Source organism: Numida meleagris, chromosome 12, assembly GCF_002078875.1.
Source record: "Numida meleagris isolate 19003 breed g44 Domestic line chromosome 12, NumMel1.0, whole genome shotgun sequence".
In the NCBI taxonomy this organism is placed as follows: domain Eukaryota; kingdom Metazoa; phylum Chordata; class Aves; order Galliformes; family Numididae; genus Numida; species Numida meleagris.
The window spans coordinates 7,355,384-7,368,596 of NC_034420.1; the positions used below are offsets into that span (position 1 = coordinate 7,355,384).

Consider the following 13,213-nt stretch of genomic DNA (forward strand, 5'->3'; position numbering starts at 1 on the left):
GTGGCTGAGTTGCTCAGGGATCATCCCCGTTCAGCAGCAGGCCAGGCAGAGGCCTGCACCGTTGGCTGCTCCGGAGCAGCGGTCAGGATGAGCTGACAGATCCAAGCTTGTGAGATGTGGCTGCAAGTATGCAGCTTCAAATTCATACTAATCTGTTGTGGGAAAAAGCTCTGCTTGGATACGTGGCCGTGGTAATCGTAATGACAAATTCTTACTTGATGTTTAAAATACCTCCATTTCTGCTCCTTGCAACGTAGTATTTTAGTTGAATTTCCTTAGTGTGGCCTAACGCTGTGCATTTATAGAAGGTGGCCATTTAACTGGATAAAATAAGATCCCCTTGTAAGATGGTTTTTCTATTCCCTACTCATCTTAGTGGCATTTTTTTCACCTCTTCTAGTTTGAGCTCATCTTTCTTCAACATCAGTGATAAGAACTGTTTCTGGTAATTTATATGAGGTCTTGCAGAACTCACAGAGCAGCAGTGCAGTGGTTCTTCCCTAAATCAGAAACCTCTGGTGACTGCTTTTGGTTTTCAGTTGTTAGATCCTAGCAGTAGCTTGTGGTCATCCTTGTGAGTTACTCGTACATTTCAGTCTTTCTTCTGTAATATCTGAGAGATGTATGCTAACACATACTGTACTTTATACATTTTTTTTTTTTAATTACTGTGACACAACAGCCCCTGTATGAACACAAGGAAAGACAGCAGCTCCCTGGCGTGGCTGTGGAGACAACGGCTTGCAGGCTGTGATCGTGCTTTTTCCCTGCAGTTTTGCTCTTGGCATCAGATCCAGCAGTTGGGGAACAAAGTCTCTGGGTGGCCCTGCAGCACGGGCTGGCTTACTGCCAGGTGCTGACTGCTGAAGGGAACTCGGATCCAAGGCTAATGAAGAAAAAGCATCCGTGTGCTCTTGGTGTGGAGTAGGATAAGCAGCAGCATGGAAAAGGAATGCGATTGATAAGATGTGCACTTTTTTTTTTCTGCACTTTAGAAGACCTGAGCCACCCTGCACATCCAATAGGGAGATAAAAGGGAGTAAGGGATCATCTAGTGTGCCTGCAGAACCCCCCTGCATTGTCTGCAAATGCACAGCACTAAAAACTTACCTACCTGCTGCAATCCAAAGGGATAATGCTAACAGCATAGGCTGCTGGTGTAAGTTGGAGCAAGGAACAGATCAGGATCCCCTGTTTTAAATTCAGGCTTTGCTTTTCCAATGTATGAAGACAAATGGCTTTGTGGAATTGTTGGGCTACAATTGAGAAGTTATTTTCAAAGCCATGACTGGGCACATTTTGAACAACTGTAACTGTAGTGCAGTTTCTAAGTCAGTGGTTTTGGCAGAGGTAGAAGAAAAGCCTGCTGGAACTGCAAGTCTGCAAATACCTGACGGACAGGTGAACAGACCAAGGGGAAATATTTCCGCTCAAATGCAAGCAAGACAAGCAGTTGTAGCTAAAATTACAAGATTAAGCCCTAGAATTTATTTAGAATTTGGTCCAGTTACAGCAGCAAAATCCTGGATGTTGTTTTGAGAGCTGCATAGCTTCTGTAATTGCAAGCTTTTGGAAACAGGTGAGGTTAATCTCTGTCAGGACTGGGTTAGTTACATTCATCCTGCATTTGGCTATGGAATAGAGTTGCTGAGCTATCCTGGCCCTGTCACAGCTCCGTTATCTGCAATTCTGTAATTAACAGCTCTGATTTAGGAAAAAGAATCTTTGCAGAAATGTGGGGATAAGGAAGCATTCTGCCTCGTGTGTCAGGCGGGAATCACACTTGGTACAATCAAGTACAGCGCCCAGACTGCTCTGCATCTCCTGCCAAGGGGCCCCTTTATGCAAAATCGTCTTTCGATGACATCATTTATATAATATGTCAACTTCAAACAAGCTTTTCTTTTAAAACATGTAGGTCAATTTTCATGTTTACTTACTAAGGGTTTGGATATCAGATATGCAGTATGAACAAGAGCTATTCTTACATATGCTATGCATATGTGCTATGCATTTGAGATTTGGAAGGCGAGCTGTGCTCCCACCAGCTTGTTCCCATCAGCAAGAGACTGTAATGGAAATGTAGCATAACTCTGGTGACAGACTCTGCCCGACTGTCGTTGCCTGTTTGTGTTTTAACAGGTGCACAAAGGGGAAGAAGGTGCTTGCTTTGTCAGTAAAGCAAGCAGGTTCAGTTCCAAGCAAATATTTACTTAAATGCTAGTTTTACATCTTTTTTTTTTTTTTTTTTTACTTTTGCAACATTTCGCATTTTTGTTTGGCTTTAGGAAACACTGATATTTAATTGCACTGCTGCAGGGGTTCTGAATTTTAAAGCATATGGTTCAAGTACAAAATAAAAATAGCTCCCTCCTCTGTCTTTGCCCCCTGCAAAAAAGAAAAAAGAAAAAAAAATCTATATTTCTCCTATGAGAAAAAAGAAAGATGTTTTCTTTCTGTATATGTTACTGTTAGAATCACAGCTGGAAGTTTTGAGTGTTAAAAATTCTTGGTTGCAGTACTGCATTAGCAGTATATGGTTATTTTAGGGGTAAAAATGTGAGATTTTCCAAGCACTGAGGGCCCTGGGGAATTAATCTTTTCTGATAAGTTTAGGTGAAAAAGCTTTCTGGGGAAGGTTCTTAGCAAATCTTGATACTGCGTTACATATATTTCAGAGAATTAGGCATGTAAAGTGAAGAATGCCTTTCTGCTTGGTGCTTAAGGTAGTGAAGGCCCCGCTGCTGCAAACTGTCATATGCTGTAGAAGAATGTGTCAGTTCTGCTTTCTTTTTGGTAATCCGTTACATGGACGAGAGAAGCCTGTTTTAGTAACCAGTCAAAGTCTGGAGTTTCAGCAGTTAAGTCAGTTTTCCTGTTTCTTCCGTTACCTGGTTTTATCTAGAGCCACAGTGCTAGCAGGCCGATGAAGCTGTGTATGTTACTGCAACCCTTTTGAACGTTGGGCTATCTGCTTTAAGAAGGAGCTGTCTTTTCCTTTGGAGTATTTGATGGGAGGTGCTGATATTTTTACTCTCCTCATCCTTCCCGGCTGCCCCTTCTCTTGCCGGCCGGCCTGTTGTCTTTGTGCTTTTCCTTTGGGGAGAAGGACCTGAGCACCGGGGTTCTGCTGCCACCGATCTGCAGGCCGCAACGACGGAGTGAAGGGACTCGGTGAGGAGCAGCTGAGGAGGGAACGCCTCGGTGCAGCCACAGGGCTGGGAGCGGACTGGCAGGTGCCTGGCAGGGCAGCAGCGCTGTGCCCTGAGCATCGCTGCCTTGTGGCCCCTGGGCCACATTGTGCACAGCAGGCCCAAGGTGAATCCTGAGGGTTAAAGCATTCCCCTGCAGCACAGCACGTGACTGCGCGCGTGGGGTTTTATTTTTCAGTCGCTCTAACTTTGTATAGCCCTGCCTTAAGCCTTGTCTATACAGAACGTTGCTCCTGATCAAATAAAACGATGCAATTTTAACTGGGCTGCCCCTTTGATCAGCCGTCTCCCGATCACGTGATGTATGTACCTGTATGGGAACTGCTGAGTCATGGCCTGAACCACTGATTGAGCACCTGGAGGAAAGACCCAGTCAGCCCTGGGAGCACAGGTGAAGGCAATTCACCTGTGTGACCAGAAGGGGTGGAGCCTGGCTCCACCCCTCTTAGGCCTCATTTAAGGGCTGACTGCCCCTGAGGAAGGATCTCTTTCTGGAGATCCCTCTTTGGTGGGAGCCTTTTCCTGCGAGCCCCAAATCTTCCGATCCGGGTGAGCGCTGTGTTTTCCTTCCACCTTTTGTAACGCTATTTCCATCGCGTTAGTCCTGCTTATCGCTACAGTACCTTACAGCGATCCAAGCCACGGTTCTTCCTTGCTGCTCTCCGAAATCCACACACAGCTTTAACACCAGCGTAACGGCAACCAGGGAAAGGTTCCATCACAAAATATTCAGTATTCATGAATTTGGCCAAACATGCAGATAACAAGCGTCTGTTTGGTATGCAGCAGAATAACAGGTTCTGCAATACTTAGGTTTATTGATTTCAAGAGAGTCTTTCAGTCTTTTTTTTGTCAGCTTTTTTCCTTGGATTTTTGCCCCTGAATCTTAACAGCCTCGAGAGCAACTGGTCCATTTGCTCTTTCACCTTTGGTTGTCTCAGGTTTCTTCCATACTATAATCGCTTCAACAGAGATTATAATGCTACTGCCAAAAAGGCTTTGAATTTCAGTTTATAGGCTGTGAGGAGCCATATGGGGATAGTTGTTAGAACAAAAAATGGGAAGCGGCGCACAAAGAAACTCCAATATACTCTACAACTGAGAGTCATCTGCTTTTAAGTGACTTTAATTGCTGTAGTCAAGACATTCTGGGTAGTCTGGCCTTTACTAATGAGATAAACACAACTGTGCACAGTTTCATATGAATACATAAAGCCAAAGGAAGGTGCAATTTCATCTTTATGTTTTTACCTGGGGAGGAAAAATGGTGTTTCATCTGCTTCAGGTGCTGAACAAGAGAGGAGTAGCTGCAGGTTTTTGCATGTCAGAAAGTAAGGCATATCTAAGACACAGAAGAACACAGCAATGAATTGGCTTTGGCCGCATGGCTGCGATGGCACGCTGTCTGCCTGCCTGCCACACTTGCATTCATTTTTCAGTACATGAAAAAAAATCTGTGTTCCTACTGGCTTCAATACAAGCTGGATGTAGAATGCTATCAATTTTGAATAGTCAGCGCCCTACGTTTGCTTTTTTACTCTAAAACAGAAAATTTGGTCATGCTCACCAAAAATTACAACCCAGTGCTACAGTTTTTCACTTTGGATAGTGTGGCACAATTCACAGCATTGCTCTGGCTTTGAGCACCAAGGTCTTCTGTGGGCAACAGGGTCCTTACATAGATGGGTACCCATTGCTGTTGATGCTCTGTTTTGCCGTCTGCCAGTTTGCTTGCTAATTGATGTGTTACTTCCCTGGGTAGCAGCTAAGTGCATCTTTGCCTGGATCTGCTAAATTCTGTAATTAATCCTCATTTCATGTGCCTCAGCTTTCCAAAAATTTCATTCCTATTTTAATTCTATTTCATTGTCTAGGATGTAAAATTATTTTTTCAGTGTTCTGTGTTGTCCTTTTGTGGCATAACGAGCAACTGAATGGTTGAGCAGTTCTGTAGTCATCTCCTGCATCTTCCCTGCCTTCTCTGGAGTTAGGCCCAGTTTCATGAATCTTCTCTTTTGCTCTCATTTTTACATTTCTTTTGGGTATTATTCAGGAGAGTTATTGGTTAAGTTAAGGAACTTTAGGAGCTTCCCACCCATAGTGTGAGTTACTCACAAAGCCATTGGCAGTACAGGAAAATGTGTATGTACATCTAAAGTAGCTGCAGCAGTCCGAAGCTCAGCAGAGTAGCAATGGGAGCCAACAAGGCTGGCCAGGTCCTGCTGGAGCCCTTTTGTGAGCACAGGGGTTGGACCTGAAGACCTCTAAGCGATCTCTTCCCACTTGAATATTATTATTTTGAAATCTGCTTTCTCTACATTCCAGAAGCGGCCAGTCAGGGCAGACCGTGCTAGTCTGTGCTACCCTTGGTGGTCTGTGCTCTCGTGCAGCAGTTCATACGTGGCCTGTTTCTGCCTTACCATCATTTCATTTGTGTTCTGAAGAGCAAATGGGAAAACATAAGCAATAGTGGAAAGAAACACGCTGAGCAGCTTTAGCCTTCAGTGCTCCCACGCGTTCTTGAGGTCTCACCTTCAGCGTGCTGCGATAGCGCCAGCTTTAGTTTTGTACTGTAAATTATACATCACTGCATAGACTTTGTCTGTTAATCTCCCTCCTTCATGAACGACCCCTAGATGTATTTGGAAATTGAAGTTCTCTCTTGATGCTGAAACGGGGTGAGATGTAACAGACTGGTACGGAGCTTCTCTTCAAGCTCCACTCAGCGGAGGAGTTTGTTCGCTTGTGTATGTCTTATGATAATGTAAATATACATATATATATAATCTGTCTTCTGCACACAATGCACCGAGCAGGTGAACCGGTTCCTTTTCTGGCCGCCTCAGATTTTGTTTGCCTATTTTTGCAATTCATGCTGGAAGACATTTAACCATTCTCCCTTTCTCTCCCCTTTTCAGCTCAGAGACACTAGTCAGCTGCTGCTTTTATGGAACCTCACTACACTGCCACGAAGAGCACCAGCTCATCAGGACTGAAAGAAATCTGAGACTGAATTGTCCTATTTTTCCTCTGAAATCTTCACCAAGTAGTAAACATTTTTTGAATGGGGAAGGGGGTAAATGTGTTGAAGCGACCCCTCGCACCCTGCTAGGGCACCTGTACCTATTGTACATTTTCTTTAAAGTTTAAAAAGATGTTAGGAAATATTTTATAGAACTTTTTTGCAATAAATGACGCATGAAATTATTAAAGACTCTATGACACTTACATGCAAGGAACCACTTGAATTATTAGTATGAAGAATCACTGCAAATAACTGTTTTTTTGTAATGTGACAGTCACGTTTGTATGTTTCGATAGGTGCCAGTGATGGAGCCAATTGCCTGGGAAGCTGACTGTAACTTTGGAACTTTTATTTTAATTCTTTAACTTTAGCATTGCAATTTTCCATTCTATGAGGCTTAGTTAGTATTTAGTGCAGGTGTTAGCAGAGCTGTGACCTGTGATCAAAAGCATGTCCGAAACCAGTTGTATTGTAAAATATGAACAGTCCTGCTACGTGAGACCAACATTTCCCATAGAGGTGATGGAAGGGACAGTGACCACAAACTCCGTGTATCTCTGTATTATGGGAAAGCTCCTTCTGTGTGAATATGGTTGCGTTTTATTTATGCTGTTGTAACACTTAGGGAACTGAGGATTGTGGAAGGGTTACGACACAGAGAGCAGCGTTTTGCTTATGATACCATAACAAGATGGGAGTTGTGAATGTAGAGAGATGAAATGGAATGGCATTTCTAGTTCAAATCATGGGTTAATTTTTCCTTTTGACGTGAATATTTTTCAGATACGTACCTAGTAGAGCAAAGGTTTTATTACTGTTTCTGATGGTTGTTGACTTCTTTGAATAGCTGTAAATCAAAAAAAGAAACCCAGTGGGTTTTATCCATTTAATGCCCTTTCCCCAAAAGGTGTCTGGTAATCGCGACTTATTTCAGTGGAGCTTGTGAATGCTGGACACGCTGCTGAAATATTGAGTTATTAAATACTAATTTATTTGTCACCGATTATTTGACGTTGTGTGCACATTTTCTCAGCAGTATCATTTCTTACAACATTCTTAGATGGGGATTTATTATAGAACCTGGGAAAAAAAATATTTGCTCTGAAGAAACGAAAATGTGCACATAATCTATTAGAGTCAAATTTTTGTCTATATAGAAGTGAACAGACTTGTATTGAACTCTTTTCCTCTTCCCTAATATCCTGATTCGATCAGAGAAAATAGCATCTTTGTCCAGATCATTTACAAAGAAAGATGCCTTGCTGAGAGGCGTCTGCGTCAGCACGAAGGCGGTTTCACAGCCTTCATGTACAGAGCCCGAATTAAGTTACACTGAATCCGAACTCACTCCACCTCCGTTGTTTGGCTTTGGTGTTGGCAACGGGTTTAAACTTGTTCAGCAGCCGGGGAAGCGAGGGGCTGGGAGTGTGGTCCAGCTCCAGGAAACGCGAATCAGCAGCGCACACACTGAGGCCGGTCGTGATGAGTGCTTGCTCCTTTTCTTAAGAGGTAATTTATTTCTAAAGCTGGAAATGGAATACGTACTGCCTACTTCTTAACAAATAGCTGCGTAATGCTGTAGAGCAGGATCGAGTTGTACTGTTTTTCATAGTAAGCTGCAATCCTTCTTTTTGAAGTTTCATGTGCGGCAGCGCTCTGCCTTTTCACCAGTGAGAAGAGGACCGGTGCTGTGCTCCTGTTGGTGGCTGAGATGCGGTTGGAATTTAGAAAAATTATGAGCTCTGATGTGACAAAAGGGAAAATGATTTGGTAGAGTGTATGTGCTGGCCTTTCAGCTCTGGACACCAAACCCCAATTGTACTGATAACGAATGACTGTCTTGGCCTAATAAATAACATTTTTATCCACACCCACCCACCCTCACCCAAACCCAAACAACCAAACTAAAAAGAAGCCACCAAACAACATGGCACAAAACAGTTTCTGCTCAGGAAAAAGGCCCAGACTGTAATAGCAGGGTTATTGCACATTGGATTGAAAACTGATTGATGTTGTAAGTAGAAGCCGGTAGTGCCTGCCTGTGTGACATCTGACTCTTAACCAGTGCTCTTACGTCCTCACCGTGAGCACTTGTGCACAGCAGCTGAAATATATATATATATATATACATATATATATATAAAAAACACTTAAGAGTGATGCAGGTCTATGCATTGGATAATATGGGTATATAAGCAAATAGCATAAAAATAGACAAGGTAGCTAACTGTACTTGTGTTTGTTTTCACAGAAAGTATTGCAGCCATTTCATTTGAAACCAGATTTTCATTTTGAAATGAAATTGTCAGGGATATTTTAAATGATAGAGAATTACAGTAATGTATTGCTTTTCACTTTTTTGCTTTAGTTGCTTAATATTTAAGCTTTGCTCCGTGCTACCTTCTTGTCTGTATATTGAATGGTCACTATGCCTCTTTCATTTTGTAGACTTGAATGAGGAAAATGATTCATCCTTTAAGGTTTGCTGAGAAGTAAATGAAAAAGAATGTTGTGTAACATTTATTCAAATAAAGCCTTGATTTTTTTCAGTGCTCTTTTAAAGGGAAATAATGTTGAATGATGTTTTCATGTCATAGCTTCCTTGTTTTATCAGTCCTTGATCCAAAACAATTCTGTTTATTTATTTATTTATTCATTTCCGAATTAAAGGTTAAACTGAGGTTACTTGTCCACTGCTGGTGAGTCATCTGGACAAGTCTCTAGCCGGGCTTACGTTCCACCGTGGTGGCTAAAAGGCGTCAAGGCGTGCTCAGCCATCCGGATGCTCTCCATGGAAGATGGGGAAAAGCTTTTATTTTTCTTGCTGTTAATTAACAAGAGAAGATCAGCTGTGCTTTATAGAACTAGATACAAAGTGAACCCCGATGGCCCCGTTTGATGGTTGCGATGGAGGCACCCAGCCCAGCTGAAGGAGCTCCTGGTGAGAGGCTGCTTCCACGTGGGCAAGGAGCATGGGCTGAGCTGCAGGGCTGAGCTCAGGGCAGCCCCAGCCCCACTGCACAGCACAGAGCTCCCTGCAAGCACAGCCCAGCGAGGCACAAAGCGGGAGCACAAACGTGCTGGGTACCCGCACCCCACCTGCTCACCTTTCTGTGGCAGTGCTAACAGCTTCAGACAAGCTGTCTGCAGCAGGTAAGTGTAGTAAGGTATTTCTCTGTTCGGGTAAGGAATGCATCATGATGAGCAGCATTGTCCCATCGTGGTGCCCTGAAGGAGGAGCAGGCTGTGCGGTACCAGCTGCCCTGTGTGATGCCAGCTGTTTTGTTACTGACCCGTCGCCAGTTGTTAAGACTTTCCCCAAGAGTGAGTAGTTAAATTCTGGAGTGAAGTGACTGTGCACATGAACCCTCTGAGTTTTTCACTCAGAGGGTGGTGACGCACTGGAACAGGTTGCCCAGAGAGGTTGTGGATGCCCCATCCCTGGAGGCATTCAAGGCCAGGCTGGATGAGCAGCCTGTTCTGGTGGCTGGTGACCCTGCACACAGCACGGGGGTTGAAACTGGATGATCTCTGAGGTCTTTTTCAACCCAGGCCATTCTATGATTCTATGAATGCCATCTGCAGCAGCTCCTGCCCTGGTGCAGGGCCTCTGTGAGGCTTTTGGGATCAGCTGGTGCCTCCTGTATCCAAGCAGGTCTCCACCTCTGGCTGTCGCTCAGAGCAGAGCTCCAGCGTGTTTTTCTTCGCCTTCACAGAGTTGTTTCTTATTCTGTCCGGATTACAGGAACTCCCATCCCCTTTCTCTCATTATTCATTCATTCTTGCAGCAGTTCCTCTTGAATTGGTTATCCTCATTAGGGTTCGGTGGAGAGAGGAAATCCTGCTGAAATGTAATTGCTCACTAATGGCTCTTCCTTTGTGGCATTGTGTTGGGAGTTTTCCCTGTGGGAGTGCTGGATTTGCTGCATGGCTGTGAAACCCTCGGGAGAGGCTGGCCGTACAGGTTTCAGAGGCCTGCAATTACTCCACTGATTAATCTCGACTCCAGCAGTTTGGTGATGAAAATATACAAGTAAGCCAACCTTCAGCAGTGAAGCCAATCCTGCACAATGCCACTCTGTAATAATGTTTACTGCTTCCCCGAAGCATCAAAAGGGGAATACTTAGTGAGGGCAAAAGTGCTTGTGGTGCTGACGTGCCAGCTGAAATGTGAGGGACTGGAATGGAGAAACAAGATTTCTTTGAGGGTGAGACCAGTGGGCAGACTTCTGAAGGGAAACAGGCAAATCGCGAACAGGGAGGTGGCGTGGTCAGTTCGGATGCTGTCACATACTTGTTATTTTTAAACATGATGTGGTGAAGAGCACGGTGAGAAGGAAGATGGTTAACTGCCCAAGGCCGCCTCCGTAGTGAAGGAAATGGCACACATCTCGCCTTACTTTTGTGCTCCCTGCTGATGGGCTGGGCTCATTTCCCTGTCTGACACCATCCTCCGGGGCTACTGAGGGCGTAAGGGGCTGCTGAGATTTGCACAGCAAAATCCTTTTCCTGCTTTTGCACTTTCTGGAAGGTTGGGAACACAGGAAGGTTGCATACAAGGCTGGTGCTGTTGTGCCTCACGTAGAGATCCGACCCATTCTCTAAAGAAGTTCATCCTCTGCTCTCCCAGCAGCACAGCGGTCCTTGCACTGCCAGGGGCTGATTGTAAAGGCAGATGGGCAGCAGAATGAATGACACGGCAGCAGTGTGTGCAGCCCTCTGAGAGCTGCGGGGGTGGCGACCTGCCCTTGGCATCAAGGGGCACCCACTGTCCTCGTTTCTGCTCTTGTTCGCTTGTCCCTGCTCAAGTCTTTGGATGTGGATTTGTCATTCTACCTCTTTGTGCGGAGAAAGTCGAGCTCTGGGAGGCTTGGCGCATATGGATGGCCTTAGAAAAAGGGCTGGGTCATTTCCTGGTTGGTACAGCGCTGGCAGGTTGTTGTGTGCATTCTGCAGCCTGGCTTTATGGTTCTGCTTGAGTGTTTTTCCCTTGAGTGTTTCAGTAATGTTTGTTTTTATTCACCCACTGGGTTTGGAGCCCAAGCCATGAGCGCTCAGGGCCAGTCAGGCTGTGACCCATGTGTCAGCTTTGGGCTGTTCTGAATTTTGGGTAAATATTCAAAATGAAAGAGAGGTAGTTCTAACTTTGAATTCCAGAGTTTCAGCTAAGAGCTCCGAGTCTTAAGAGCTCAGAGACAGAAATTTCCAAATGTAGTCATCTTGGTCATTAAATATTAAAGGCAAGCTGTGCTTGCTCCCGGGCTCATTCAAATATTTAAGTTCTCTGAGCCATTGCAGAAAGTGGCTGGAGCTGGGGCTCCAGAGCACAGAAGGAAGAGCACCGGCCTGTGCTCAAGATGAGATCTCAGAACTACTAATACAGTACAGCTGGAGATGGCTAACCCTCTCCTGAGTCACTCTGTTGTCTGTTTGCCTTTTCAAAGAGAACACTGCAAATAAGCTGTGAGAACAAGGGCTGGTGTACGTGCATCACGTACATTTTCCTTAATATGGTAAAATTATAGCACAGCCATTGGTTGTGTCTTGGCTTAGTAAACTTGCTGCTGGTTGCACGTATCAGTCCTCTGCTGTGTCTGAGCTCAGACCAGGCACATGGAGGTCCATGGGGCCACAGAGAGCTGCCATGTAACAGGCAGGGGCGGCAGTGCATCTGCTCTTAGCCTCCTCTTTCCAGAGCTCCCAGATTCTGCATTTCCTCTTTTCTCAGACAGAAAAGTGCCCCAAGATGGCAGGCTGTGGCAGACAAGCTAATGGAAACGTGTCAGTCGTCCCCGAGATAAAGACAGATGCAATTGCTGGATGCAATTATTCCAGCGGAGCCCAGCCACCCTGCTGCCTCTCCAGGGGCCCATTTTATGGCTGGCACATGCCAGCAACGCTCCAGGAATACATTTAGGCCATTCCAGCTGCCTCCTGCAGCACAGTGACCCCGGTCCTTGTGGCAGAGCTGGGGATGCGGTTGGTGTGGGCAGCAATGCAAAGGACAGCCGGGTGAACAGCCTGGGCTGGGCTAGGAAAGGAGAACTGTTGGTGCTGTGTCTGTGCCAGGAGGGCTGATCTGAGAATGGTCTTCCTGAGAGCCAGCTGCTGAGCAGCAGGCAGGTACAGGGAATCCTGGCTCCAGGCCGGAGACGTAGCTGCAAACGGCGATGCCTCCAGCTGGGAGGATTGCCGCTGAACGTGCAGAATCAGAAAAATGTGGTTAATGTTTTTTGGCTGTTTTAGGACATTTCATCTATAAAGGACTTTGCTCTGTCAGGGTAGGCTGTGATGACTCTGGCTTAATGCCACAGCAGCCGAGAGCCTGACAATTTACTGTGCCTCAGCAGAATGTTTCTTTGACAAGAAGCTAACCAGAGCCTCTGCTGATGAAAGATACCCCCAGCAATTACATCCTTTCATGCAGGAGGCTGTGCAGGTTTAGAAAAAAACTAAGCAGCTGAACAAGAAAATGCTGGGATTCTTCCAAACGGGGAAAGCTTGCGAATAAGCAATGTATTAATGCACATTAGATGTGCCTGTACACATCTGTACCTGCAGTTAAAGAGAGGTGGTACTTGGATATAATTGGTTCTTGGCTGCAGCAGCTGGCAACAGCGCCTGGCTGCTGCAGTAATCCCTTAGGAACAGCACAGCTCATTAAAGCATAGGAGCTGGTGACCAGCGGCTTCTCCTTTCTGTACAGCTGTGTCTGCTCTCATCAGGGGTAGGTGAGTCTCAAAGAAATTCAGTGCTGAAATGCACTAATCAGGGAAGGAAGAGTTCAACTTCAAAGCTTGGTGCTTTATCAAATCCCAAATATTGCAGTGTGAGGTGCTGGGAGAGGTTTCATCAGGAGGGGATCAGCAGCACTGCAGTTACAGTAAGTCATGGGCTATGGATTATGTGAGTCCCAAGGTTTCTTTTCCATACTAGAGAGTGCTGTCTCCTGCTTAAGACTGGTGTTTTGAAAGGC

General features: G+C 45.2%; 1 protein-coding gene across 2 annotated transcripts in view; it reads left to right on the top strand.

The window, feature by feature from the left end:
* The window catches only part of PWWP2A (PWWP domain containing 2A), a 37,617-nt gene that overhangs the window by 17,604 nt on the left and 6,800 nt on the right, over window positions 1-13,213 (top strand). Inside the window, exon 4 of one of the 2 annotated variants that reach the window (XM_021410803.1) lies at window positions 6,131-8,805. The exons of the other annotated variant lie outside the window; for it this stretch is intronic. Within the exon in view, the coding sequence (XP_021266478.1) occupies window positions 6,131-6,144 (14 nt within the window). The 3' untranslated portion in view covers window positions 6,145-8,805. Of the gene's footprint in view, window positions 1-6,130; window positions 8,806-13,213 lie in introns of those variants that run through there. 2 annotated transcript variants of the gene reach the window in all.